Here is a 14,069-nt window from a genome sequence, read left to right on the forward strand (position 1 = left end):
CCTTGATTTAGAATGTGCTGTTGCAGCAACGCCTTTTTCTTTTTGAAACCCCTGCAGTTCCACTGCCAAATCATAGTTCCTGTCCTGGCCATGATGAGGAAGAGCGGGCGGCTTCCGAGCTCGAGGGAGGCTCCGGATTAGGATGAGTTTGTTCTTCACCTCCTAGTGCGGTCAGAAGTGCGTTCATATGGTCTGATATAGCCTGGAGTTTCTTATCTATGATAACGCTTAGTTTGGTTAGCATGCTTTCCTCGTGTTCCTTGAGGTGTGCCTCTAGCTCGTCTTCGTTAATCTTTCTGTTCATCTTTTTTCTTCTCTCGAGTGGAGGCGTCTCGTGCCCTTCTGCCTTTCTTGTTGCGGTGCCTACTGTATCTACCACCATGCTGCCCTCGTCCTGCGTCTGGGGGGCGGCTATTCTCTGGACTGGGGTAAGCGGCCTTGTTGGCTCCGCCTGCGTAGCTCGCACTGTTGGGTTCGTTAGCTGCCCAACTTGCTCTTTGAGTTGGTTTACTGTTTCCGTAAGGGTTTTGATTATTTCTCTTAGTTGGCTATTTTCCTCGTCTCTCTTTTTTATCTTTTTCTTAAATAAATTGGCCTGTGCCTCTAATTCTGGTGTCCTACCTTGGGAGACCGCGCTTGCGAAGCTGACAGGCATACCAGAGTGGGGCCGTTTGTCCCCTGGTTTGGATACACTTCTGTCCCTGGACTCGGTTCGTTGCTTTTTGGCCACAGGCGGTAGCGCGACCTTCGATGTCGGCCTGCTTCTGCCCGCGGTCGCCCTCCCTTTTCTTGTTCGGCCCTGGCCTCGGCCCGGGCCGCGTCGCGTTGTTTAACCCAGTGGGGCTTCCTGTAGAGTTCCCTTCATGTTGGGTCCCCTAACTGATGCTTCTTCCCACAGAGGAGACACTTTGGCTCGCAGGCGTGCTCCTCTGGCGGATTTCTTAGCCCGCAGCCTCTGCAGCGGGTGCTTCTTGGCTCTGGGCAGACGTCTTGTCTGTGTCCAATCTTGCTGCATGCGTAGCACACGTCGTACTTTTTCTTATATAGATGACATGGAATCCATTGACTGAAAAAGTTTACGGTCTTCGGTACTTCCAGATCTTTGAAGTCAATGATGACCGATTCGGATGTCCTTCCTAGTCTTCTTACTGCCGTATACGTTGGGTTCCGTTGGTTGTCCAAGGCCTTGTGTATTTGTTCTTCTGTCAGCTCTAGGTTAATCCCGTAGATGACGCCTTTGCCCCTCTCGGGCATCGCCAGGGGGGCAGTCATTTCGATATCTTCTTCTCCGGCACGAATGTTCTTGATTTTGGCGAAGGCCCCTGCCCTTTCCTTGTTCGGGGGTTGATATTAGGATCGTTTGGTTGTTTTTGTTGAAGACAATGTGCTCTCCTGCCATGGGAGGTAGCCCTGCCGCCTCCAGGATGGCGTTTCCGGTGAAAACACCCAGCTTCTTCTTTATGCTGTCGATTCCTCCTGCTGGTCGGAGGATAATCTTCTCTGTGCCCAATGTGAGGCGAACTTCAAGCTTGTCTACCGTCCTCTCTGCCATGGCCTTGTTTTTCTTCAGGTTTAGATGTTTTCGTTCCCTTCTTATTGCTCATACTTCTTCCACCTTCTCCTCCGGGACGTATCTGCCGCCTATGGAGCGGCACCAGCCTTCTTGGGTTTCTTCTTTATCGGCAAAAGCGCCGACGTCGATCTTTTCTCCTTCCTCCTCTTCTACGTGGGGAGGTCTTCTTTCTGCATGATTTCCATCCGAGGACGTTGGCTGTACGTCCCTTCCTGCAGTTGCCGCAGTTGTTGCGACTCCATTTGTTCGCTCTCCTGCCGGCGTCTCCGCTGACGCTGCAACCGCTATCCGTGGCTGCGTCTTGCTTGGACCGGTGCAGGAGCTGTGCGAGCTGCTATGACATTGCGTTGCCTCGGCGTTTCTCTCTTCTGCCGGCGTCTCCGCCGACTCTGCAGCCGCTGTCCGTGGTTGCATCATGCTTGGGCTGGCGCAGCAGCTATGCGAGCTGCTACGCCGTTGCGTTCCCTTGACGCTAGGCTTAGCTGGCAGCGTTGCCGCCTCGAAAATTCAAACTCTTCCAGAGATCAGAGAAGTGGCCCTACCGTGGTGATAGTGGTAGTTCCGTGATCCCCTGGTGTTCGCGGTTCTTCTCGTTCTTGAATTTTCCCTGTAGGACTCAAACTTCCGAAGATATGGACATTTACATCGGAGCTCGATGTGAAGGCGACTTCTCTACATCGCGCCTCCTAGCGTCCTACCATAAACTCAGCAAATCTCATCAAAATCTACCTAGAAATTACAAAAAAAGAAAAACAAAAAATTCTGAACAAGTCCCCCCTTAAGTGTATGTGCAACAACTTTGTTCGGGAATAGGTGTGTGCGTACAGAAAATGCCTGTTTGCGACCTGCTCCAGCTAGGTAGTCGGTTCCGACCGCGTCATTCTTGTTGCCAGCGCGGATAAGATAAATTGGGAATGTTTTTTTATCACTTACAGCGTAGATTAAAATGTGCTAATGTACGTGTAGACAAAAACGTCGCCATGTTTTTGACATTGCACGCACGCAAATCAGTGATAGAAATGGCACGAGACACTGTACGGTGTCCGAAAATTTCAGTCGCTCTTCTACATAGTTCTTTGGAATTAGTTGATGGCGGCGTTGGGGGAATTTAGAATAATCGAGCATGTCTGAAAATTTGTCAGCAACTTACTTTCCTTTGTGTCGGTTTTTTTTTTTCTGTTTTACTTTGTCTGCTTCATGCGATGACGTTAACCTTTCAACATTCGTAAATTTAAATGGATGCAAACATCTAGGTTGCGTGCGCCGATTCTCAGATATGCACGGCTGCTTTATCTACATGTTTTGCATGTGTGCAGCCTTGAAAAATGTTTTGGTTATAGTACGGATATTCGCGACTCCGGCAACTTACACTATAAGCAGTCTATGTATGCTGTTCGTCTAATGGCTGCACTTGTCACTAAGGCTGCAGATACTATACAGTCAGCAACACGTACACTACTTGAGTGATTATATTGACACAAGGTGCCTTCAAATCTCGCGCGCCAGCCGTCTCCTGTGCTCGTCCATGTATTGCTACGTACGAAAGATCGCAGCAGCGAAGCGGCCAACACGTGCACACAAGGCACGTGCGATCGGAGCAAGAGATCTTCAGGTGGGGCACGAAGAAGAAGAAGACGCGTGGAACGCTTGTGAGAAGACCGTGTACATTGGAGCGAGACTCTTGCTTAACTGTTTGCCGGGCACAAGTTCGCCCAACGTAAATCAATTAAACTAACTTTAACCAACTGTGTGTTACAATTCTGGTGGAGGTGCGGGGTATGAGTTCAAGCCCTTCTCGAGTCGGAGAACGCAGCCCGGACCCTCACCGACTCACACCCACCGAACTGATTACTGTTCACCAACGCAGCAGTCGTCGCCTACGTGGTGAGCCCCCCGAGTTTTTCCCTTTGCCGGATTCTCTCGGAGCGTCAACATCTGTTAACAGAAATGCTACCGAGATGACAACTCAAGCCGCGCCAACTCACATCGTAGTGAATCCGCTGATGACGCCTGAGCGTTTCCATGGCGACACATTTGAAGACGCAGAGGACTGGCTGGAACGCTTTGAGCGCGTCGCGGAGTTCAACGAATGGAACGAACAGCGCAAGCTGCGACACGCTTACTTCGCGTTAGAGGACAGCGCAAGAACGTGGTTCGAAAACCACGAAGCGACATTTGTGTCGTGGTATGCTTTCCGACGGGAGTTGCTTACCACTTACCCGAGTACGGACCGCAGGGAGAAGGCCGAAGCTGCCCTACAAGCAAGGAACCAGCGAAACAATGAAAGCGTCGCCATGTATGTAGAAGACGTGTCCCACCTATTCCGCCGAGCTGATCCCAACATGAGCGAGGACAAGAAGCTTCGCCATCTAATGCGGGGCCTAAAACAGGAACTATTCGCAGGGTTGGTTCGTAGCCTGCCGCGCACGGTCGCTGAGTTTCGTTCGGAGGCGACAACAATGGAATGAACGTTGCTTCAGCGATCAAGGATATACAACCGGGAAATGAACGTCACCTCTGTAGACGCAGTTCCAGCAGTCTTCGGAAGCAGCGTGGAAGTCATACGAGAGCTCGTACGATCTGTAGTGCGAGAAGAGCTTCAGAGGCTACGACTTGACCAGAACGCTCCAACGCCCTCTTCACTGGCAGACGTGGTTCGAGAAGAGGTCAGACAGGTGATCCGGGAACCACAGCTCGGTGCACACCCCCAAGCGCCATTACTGCGCCAGCCGAGCCTCTCATATGCCGATGTACTGCGGCAAACTCCCGGACGTGCTCATGTCGCAGCCACTGCATCTATTAACAACGCGATGCCTCGAAATACGCTGTCGCCACCCGAGAGAAGATTTAGGAAGGCCGATGTATGGCGCACTCCCGAGCGAATACCTCTTTGCTACCACTGTGGTGAAGCTGGCCACCTCTACCGAATGTGCCCCTATCGCCAGGCAGGACTCCGTGGTTTTCCGGTAAACGCACCTTGCCCTCGAAATGGTGAGCGTCCATTCGAAATTGAGGAATACTTGTCAACTCGTCAAAGCTCCCCATACACCTCTCAGCAACACCAACCTCGATCAACAGCACCGTTGAGGTATCGGTCACCGAGCCCCCGTCCGTCACCAAGCTCTCCAACACGCCGTTCACAAAGCCGGCGTCGGGAAAACTAGAGTCAGCGACCTGGGGAGGTAAGGCCGCTGCCGATGCGAAAACAGAAGAGCCTCCATCGATGACTCCGAACAACGACGAGGGACTAAGAAACCAGTGCCGTAATAGTGACGTCGCTTCCGATTTACGTGTGTTTGTTGACAGTTATGAAGTGAATGCGTTAGTGGACACAGGTGCAGATTACTCTGTAATAAGTAGTGAGCTTGCCAGGAAACTGAAGAAAGTGCTGACTCCTTGGAAAGGGCCACAAGTCCGCACTGCGGGAAGACACCTCATTGACCCGACGGGCAAGTGCACGGCTAGAATAGGAATACGAGGCTTCACCTACGTCGCTAGCTTTATTGTGCTTCCCGAATGCTCAAGAGACTTGATTATTGGCATGGACTTCTTACAGGCTAACGGCGCCGTAATCGATTTGCGGGAATCACGTGTTTTTTTTTCAACGAGGCACGCTGTCGGAACATTTGACACTGAAGGAAAATTCGATGCCCTCTGCATTGCTGATGACGATGTGATGGTTCCTCCGAGATCCAGTGTAGGTGTTGCAGTAAGAGCAACGCATTCAGTGACTACGAAGGGATTGCAGACAGCAACACCAGACTCTTATTAGAAAAAGGCATCTGCATGGCAAGAGGCCTTGTTCAGCTGCGTGGCGGATGTGCCAACGTATTCCTCACTAATTTTGGAAATGAAGCGCAACATGTCACGAAGGGAACCGTCATTGCAAGCCTTAATAACTTCGTCGAAGTTACGGACCTAAGCATTCCCAAGAATGCACTTTCGAATTCCCAAGATGTGGATTCTGTCCTTGCATCAATAGACATCGAACAAGGTCTATTGCCCGGACAGGAGGAGGAAATAGAGAACCTCATCAGAGAATTCGCGGAATGCTTTTCCACTTCATCCAAGGTCCGACGTACACCTATCGCCAAACATCGGATAATTGTCGATGAATCAGTGAGGCCTATTTGCCAGCATCCCTACCGAGTGTCGCCAAAAGAGAGAGAAGCCATCGGAAGTCAAGTTAAGGAAATGCTTAAAGACGACGTAATTCAGCCGTCGGCAAGTCCGTGGGCGTCACCTGTGGTACTTGTAAAGAAAAAGGACCAGACCTTGCGCTTCTGCATAGATTACCGGAAGCTGAACGCTGTCGCCAAGCGGGATGTTTATCCACTTCCAAGTATCGATGACACTCTAGATAGACTACGAGATGCAAAATTCTTTTCCTCCCTAGACCTCAAAAATGGGTACTGGCAGATAGAAGTGGACGAACGAGATCGCGAAAAGACGGCATTTGTGACGCCAGACGGACTATACGAGTTCAAAGTACTTCCGTTTGGCCTTTGTTCCGCACCTGCAACATTTCAGCGGATGATGGACACTGTGCTCACCGGTCTGAAATGGCAAACCTGTCTCGTTTATCTTGATGATGTCGTGGTTTTTTCTGCTACCTTCGAGCAGCATGTAGAACGACTGCGGGCTGTGATGAAAGCTATTAGATCAGCAGGTTTGACGATAAAACCGCAGAAATGCCATTTCGGCTTTCACGAGCTCCTTTTCCTTGGCCATGTCGTCAGTTCAGAAGGCATTCGCCCAGACCCTGAGAAGACTGCGTCTGTTGAAAAATTTCCAAAACCAACCGACAAAAAGGCCGTTAGGAGATTCTTAGGACTCTGCGCCTACTACAGACGCTTCGTGAAAAATTTTTCAAGGATTGCCGAACCGCTAACGCGGCTAACAAAAGAAGACATGCCTTTCGTCTGGTCAAGTGAACAGGAGAATGCCTTCAATGAACTACGAACGCCTCTTCAGAATCATCCAATTCTTGCGCATTTTGACTAGAAAGCCGAGACTGATATCCACACAGACGCAAGTAATTTAGGCCTCGGGGCCGTCCTCATTCAGTGGCAGAATGGAGAGGAACGAGTGATTGCGTATGCTAGTCGTACTCTTTCAAAGGCTGAGGGGAACTACTCAGCGACAGAAAAAGAATGCCTCGCGGTGATATGGGCCATTAGCAAGTTCAGACCATACTTATATGGCAGACCATTTCGAGCTATCAGCGACCATCATTCGTTGTGCTGGCTGGCGAATCTTAAAGGCCCATCTGGACGGCTTGCAAGATGGAGCCTGCGACTGCAGGAATACGATATAACCGTCGTATACAAGTCCGGTCACAAGCACAGTGATGCTGATTGCTTGTCGCGTGCACCGATTGAATCCACGAAATCTACACCTGCTGAAGATGAACAGGATTGCCCGTTCCTAGGAGCTGTGACATCATCAGAAATGGCGCAGCATCAGCACTGTGACGTGGAGTTATGTCTGCTCATTGATCACCTAGAAGGACACACTGTCGACGTTCCACGAGCTTTTATCCGCAGCTTGTCGTCGTTCGTACTGAAGAATAACGTCCTGTACAAAAGAAATTTTGAACATAGTGCTGAGACATTTCTGCTCGTCGTACCTTCAAAGTTACGCCCAGAGATATTGGAAGCGTGCAACGATGACCCATCAGCAGGACACTTAGGGGTGAGTAGAACCTTCGCACGCATCCGTACGAAGTATTACTGGCCAAAGTTGTTGAATTCTGTGCAACACTATGTCAGAACCTGCCGGGATTGCCAAAGACGTAAAATGCCACCATTGAAACCAGCAGGTCTCCTACAACCCATACAGCCACCGGAAATCCCATTTGCAAAAGTGGGAATGGATTTACTTGGCCCCTTTCCTACATCGTCGTCAGGAAAGCGGTGGATCGTAGTTGCTACTGACTACCTAACTCGATATGCCGAGACAGGGTCTCTTGTTAAGGGAACAGCCATTGAAGTAGCTGAATTTTTTGTCACGCACATAGTGCTACGGCATGGCGCTCCTAAAGTTCTGATCACGGACCGAGGAGCCATATTTACTGCGCATTTGACACAGTCCATTATGAAACTGACGCACACCAGTCACAGAAAAACCACCGCATATCATCCGCAGACGAATGGACTGACTGAACGACTCAACAGAACGCTGACCGACATGTTATCAATATACGTGGACATGGAGCACCGAACATGGGACAAAATCCTACCATACGCAACGTTTGCATACAATACCGCAGTGCAAGAGACGACTCGAATGACACCTTTCCAACTCGTTTTTGGCCGGACCGTCACCACACCCTTAGATGCAATGCTACCTGTAGACGAGACATCGGAAAATGAGCATGATATCAGTGGCTTCACAAAAAGAGCTGAAGAGGCACGGCAGCTGGCGCGACACCGCATTCAGCAGCAACAGCAAACCGATGCGAATCGGTATAACTTGCGACGAAGAGACGTCCAGTACGCACCTGGAGACAGGGTATGGGTGTGGACTCCTGTACGAATGCGCGGCTTATCTGAAAAGCTTCTTCGTCATTATTTTGGCCCGTACAGAATAATTCGCCGACTTAGCCCCTTGAACTACGAAGTTCTTCCAGAAGGCCAAGTAACCTCTTCACGACGGCGGCATCGCACCGAAGTCGTTAATGTCGTCCGAATGAAACCCTACTACGACAGACAATAAACAGACAATTGGCCAACAAGCTTTCCGAATGACAGCCTCGAAACCACCGCCGTCTTTATAAGCATCGGGACGATGCATTCTTGGAAGGGGGACAATGACACAAGGTGCCTTCAAATCTCGCGCGCCAGCCGTCTCCTGTGCTCGTCCATGTATTGCTACGTACGAAAGATCGCAGCAGCGAAGCGGCCAACACGTGCACACAAGGCACGTGCGATCGGAGCAAGAGATCTTCAGGTGGGGCACGAAGAAGAAGAAGATGCGTGGAACGCTTGTGAGAAGACCGTGTACATTGGAGCGAGACTCTTGCTTAACTGTTTGCCGGGCACAAGTTCGCCCAACGTAAATCAATTAAACTAACTTTAACCAACTGTGTGTTACAATATAATATAACTGTAGATTAAAGGCTTGCTAAAGGCAAACAGCAAGTCAAACTGCATGGATTGATTGGTGTTTTCAAATGTTGGGAATTTTACTTCTACGAATAGCAAAGGAAGAAAATGACACATGTAAAGGACATTGTCACCATCACACTTGAGGTCAGAAATCAGTTCTTGCAGGCCCACAATTGTCATGCAGCATGCTCAAAGCTTTCATGTGATCAGACGTGGTGATGTAGCAGGCAAAAACTTCCATAGTTACTTGTTGCAGTGCAGGTGAGAGAGGAAAAGGGTAAATTAAAGGCAGGGAGGTTAACTAGATTGTGCTAGAATGATCAAATGAACAAGTAGGTGAACAATGCTGATGCTAATTGTGCTCAAGGAGAAGGCCAATCAACTGTAGGTGTGTGGTATGGCACCACAGCAAATAAAATGGAATGCTATCACAATATATGCATGAGCAGCTAAAACTCAAGAAAAAATAGCGTCTCAAGTGATTTCCTTGCTTCAACATTTGAGCAAGCACCTTTGAGGACCGTTATTTCACGATGAACTCGAAGGCTGTTGAACACTATTTCCAAAGGTGCGGCAAAAGTTTTTTTGTCAACTATCGAAGAGCTTGAAAGTAATGCTCATAGCGCACTATGTTTGGTAGTGCGGCAGGGAGGGGAGACAGGATTGAAATATAAATAAGTGTTCTTGTTCACACTGTTCTCAGTTCTTTGCCAGACTTAGAATTCATTCAATGTCCCTTGTAAATATAGTCCACATTATGTAAAGCAACATGTGTATGCTTGTGTGTGTCAGAGAGAGAGGTGGCATGTCTTGCTTTTTGTTCTTGTTGCTCTTAAAAGCCATAGGTAAAGGGCAAGTATACAGAAAAGTCATATAATCAGCTACAGTAAAATGTAATGCCCTTATTGTGGGAGATAGCCTAAAAACGTTTTAATTGGATGTAGTTGTTGGTGACATATAAGGGACATAAAAGAAGCTTCAGTAAGTAGAGGAAAAAAATGTTTAGTGGTTGTGTCTTGACTATTCTGTAATTGTAGGGCACGTAACAGGGGGAAAAAATAAGATTAATCCTAATCCTTCACTCACCTAATCAAATCTATCCTAACCTACTTTCATTTAGGACCATATTCTAGAATGATCACTTCCAGCATGTACGTACCTATTGGTTGAACCAGAAGACAACTGATGTGAGGAATTAAATTTAGGTGGGGGGCACTTTTGGACACATTTCTTTTCAGTGATATTTCCTCCTTACGTATTTGTCAAATGCATTGGAAGGATGAGCAGTGGAATCATGATGTTAAGTAATCATCTTTGCTGTGGAATACTGTTGGGCTTAATCAATTGTTAAAGTAAAAGCATTCTAAAAAATGTTAATTTGTTACTATGACTATCGACCTGATTTAATGTTGCAGGCGGCTGTTTGAGTGCTTTAGTTTCAAGTGACATTTAAGGTCACTGTACTCAAGTGAAAATAATACCCCTGTCACACGGCACATGTAATGCCATTTGTAGTAAATGACATTCATACCGAATGTCATTGCCGTCTTGGGTTCCCGGTCTACACGGGTAAACAAAATGGCATTCGCAATTGATGGCAATGTTTATCGGCAGGCTGCTATGATAACGAAACCCTACAAATCGTGCTTCTTGTTTACATCTTTTCACTATATTGTTAAGAATACAATGGTAAACATTGGATGGTCATCTGAAAATATATTACATTTCGTTTTAACTTATCTATTTTGTAAATTTTTGTCAAGCCCCTTTCGTCGAGAGTACACAAGTCGCGCGTGAATGAGTTCGGGAAACTCATTCAACGGGCGAATGCCATTAGCAGTGAGTGTCATTCACTATGCCCGTGTAGAAGCAACAAAAATGGCATTAACACGTAATCTCATTCGCTGCGAATGCCATTACACGTGCCGTGTGACAGGGGTATTACTTAGCATCTTTTCAAGATGTTTAGCATTTATTTCTTGTTTAACAGGCAAGAGACATTTATGAAGAAGCTATACAGACGGTCCTGACTGTTCGGGACTTCACTCAGGTATGTGGATAGATGCCATTAGTGTCAGAAAAGTGTAGCCCGTTGTGGCAGTGATGGTAATTGACGTGAACCTTGGTGGGCTACACTAGTCATGGTCACTGCTCTGGGGTGCGATCGCACAAACAGCTCGCTTTTCCGTTCCTTCGCTTGCCCTCTCTGAATTGATCAGAATTGTGATTGCATCAGCGGCCGTCAGGGAGAGCGGGGCGGTACCACAGATTTCCCACATTGTGACGTAGCAGTCAAACCGAACGTGCGGAAAGCGAGCTGTTTGCGCGATCGCAGCCCTGCTTTTAGAGTCTTGAAGCTCTAGGATTTCTTGCTTTATGTGAGCAGAACAGTGTCTCTAACTGCAGCTTCACTGCAGGACGTTGAGCTCACAGCGGGGTACAGTTTTTGCCCAGGCTGTGCTTTTATTTTTATAGCTTTATTATGGTATTCTCCTTCTGGTACATGTATACATTGTGTATAGACCTGCTGTGTTAGTTCAGTGGCTGTGGTGTTTCACTTCTGAGCACAGCACCAGACTAAGTGCTGTGCTGCAGTGGCAGGTTCATTTACTGGCCATGCCAGCTGCTTTGTGATGGGGCTGAAATATAGAAATACTACTTGTGTGCTGATATTTAGAAACCTTGTGGTGGCCGAAATTATGTTTGTGCCTTCAGTTACAGCAATCCTCATAGCCTGGTGTAGCTTTCAGACAATAAACCTGCTCAGCCATTGACCCATAGTAATTTGGAGCTTGCATGATTTTGCTGGTCTTGCTTAAACAGCATTTTCTTTTGCACTTGTAATTTCTTTGTTGTTCCTTTGGTGTTTGTTTCATTTATGAAGCAGTAATTTCTTGTCTGCGCATAACTACTATATTATGCTATTAGTTGAGCTAGAGATCTCTAAAGAATGTAATTGAGGTACCTACCGATCAACCCCATTTTGGACAATGTGAGGTACAGTCAGGTATTTCAAACCACATGCTGTCAATCTCAGAACAAGGAAATCTATTGCCTAAACATGCATCTGTTATAAGTTGTCAGTTTTGTTTATACAGAACTGCATATGTTGCGTGTGAAATAAATTTGAAATGATTTGGACACCCATCACAGTACAGTGAATGATTGTTTTTGCTACTACAATCAAAGAACACTAACACATCAGGCTTGTTGCTTTTTCATTATGTGATAGTATCAGCACTATGGGATGGGACAAGAGGCAAAGGTGACACAATATGGTGCTGAACAAAGAACATATTGTTTAGACATACTAGGCAGTTTTAGAACAGGGGGCCTCTCTGCACTGGAGAGCTTTAGAATACGGTATAGAACATCTGGATTTGGTGTTGACCATTTACAGCACCACAATGGCTGAAAAGTGAAAGTGCGTGGGTATTGAAATTTTCAAATTGAATTCAGAATAATTAGCTCCAAATAGCCAATTGAATACCGAATAAATCGTTGTACGAGGAAATGAGGACAGAATAGACAAAAAGCGGGCCGGGGAACAAAGCTGCTTATTACGATTTTGTGGTTTGCATGCATAGGTTAAACTCAAGCTCAAATTCAGAGCACTTGAATGAAAGGCCTCTGAAATATTACTGTGGTTTCTGTGGCTGGCAAAGGCAACACTATGAAACATAGTATATATGCATGACCCAATACACCTATAAAGGTCTGTTGATATCATGCTCTGGCATTTTAGTGATGCAAATATTGTGTGTTGGTTCTGCCAAGTGATTCTGAATTTATTCTAGGTTAAAAAAATATCGGACAATCTTAAAGGGGCCCTGAACCACTATGACGGAGGGGCATGCCCACAACGCGCTGCCTACTGAACATCACCATGGTGCGCAGTTCAAATTTGATTTTGGATGTTCAAGTAGACGCCACTATTTGTAATTTTGGCTCCTACAATGCGCCAAACGCGGTTGCAGCAAGCTGCAGTGCGCTCAGCGAGCAGATTCGTCACGGCATCCTGCGATGGCTGTGGTGTCTATGCTACATAGCAGGCTGCAGCTACATGCAACTGTAGTGCTAATGCACAGCGTTTGCTTTCTGCACGACAGGGCTTGAGTAGAGCTCGCGCTCATATGCTCCTGTCTAGTTGTGCTACGTGGTGTGAACAGGCTTTGTCCTGCATCAGCTTGAGGGACAGATAGTAGCCACATCCAACATGTGCATAATAAAGCGCTGTCAATAGCTCAATGCAAAGCGAAGTCTGGCAAGCGTTCGTGTGGTCTGACCTTCAAGGCTAGTTGAGTGTTCAAAACTAATCGAAATAAGCGAGACCTGATGGCTACGACTGATAAGCAGTCTGGCCAAAGTGCAGTTCCCTACGCGGGCGGCCGCGGTTGAGCGTGAGCAGACGACAGTCGGCTTCTTCCGGAAGTACTTAATTCATGTTGAAATTTGAAAGCAGATTTTCGCTTACTTCAGCCTGTTTCTTAACCTGCTTCAATAAATGTACATGTTAGCTATTGGCCAATAGCAGACACGTATAGGAATATGCTATCTGACGAAATATAGTGCCTGAAAAGAATGAGAAGGAAGCTTCAGTTGAAAACAGTGCTTAAGAGAAAAGTGACCTCACGCTTCGCTTTACAGCTCCACGCGCCGTGCATGACTGCAAAATTTGGCTGAGATGTTCACAGCAGCGTATGCTATCCGCGGACTGTGTTTTTTCACCAAGCCCGAGTGGTGGTTCAGGACTCCTTTAAGCGAGATTTTCTGGTTGGGCCAGCATAAGGTTCTAGACGCTCGCTTAGAAACCGCTCCACCTGTTTTGCCACGGTACTTGCTGCAGCAGAAAGTGCACCTTCACTTAGACCTGTGCTTGCACAAATGCATAGTACTTCTGGATGAGTAATAGCAGGCTCTTAAACCTGCCATACAGTTATCATTTCTGTCCAAGTTTTTCTCATGTAGGCTGTGATAATTGTGGTGGCACTAGATGTTTACCCAAAATAAAGTTTAATAATGTTGAGTATTAAATTCTCGTGTGTGAATCAAATAAGCAGCAACTATTATATTTGTAACCGAAATCTCGAATATTTGCACACCTTTACTGAAAAGTGAAGCATTTACCAAAACAATTTGTGCTTTTGCTTTGAGCTAGTAATTAACAAGACTCAATAAAACTTATAATGCTAATGCATTTCTGGTGTTGTCTACCAGTCGAATTTATACATTTGAAAACTGTGCTTGTTTATGATGTTCTCGTAGCGACTGGGTCCCTATGAGGTATAAGGGCATGCAAAGCCATGGTTCGGTATTGAAACCAAAGCTCTTTTTTTATTGCATAAACTTTGGTGCCAAAAAAATAGGTGAGAGAATGAAAGAAGCCT

General features: G+C 46.9%; 1 protein-coding gene across 1 annotated transcript in view; it reads left to right on the forward strand.

Annotated features, from left to right (window-relative positions):
* Positions 1-14,069, forward strand: part of LOC119435932 (pre-mRNA-splicing factor syf1 homolog) — a 119,604-nt gene that overhangs the window by 35,923 nt on the left and 69,612 nt on the right. The window contains exon 7 of the mRNA XM_037702633.2: positions 10,673-10,732. Within this exon, the coding sequence (XP_037558561.1) occupies positions 10,673-10,732 (60 nt within the window). The remainder of the gene's footprint in view (positions 1-10,672; positions 10,733-14,069) is intronic.

The sequence above is a fragment of the Dermacentor silvarum genome, chromosome 1 (assembly GCF_013339745.2).
Source record: "Dermacentor silvarum isolate Dsil-2018 chromosome 1, BIME_Dsil_1.4, whole genome shotgun sequence".
NCBI lineage: Eukaryota > Metazoa > Arthropoda > Arachnida > Ixodida > Ixodidae > Dermacentor > Dermacentor silvarum.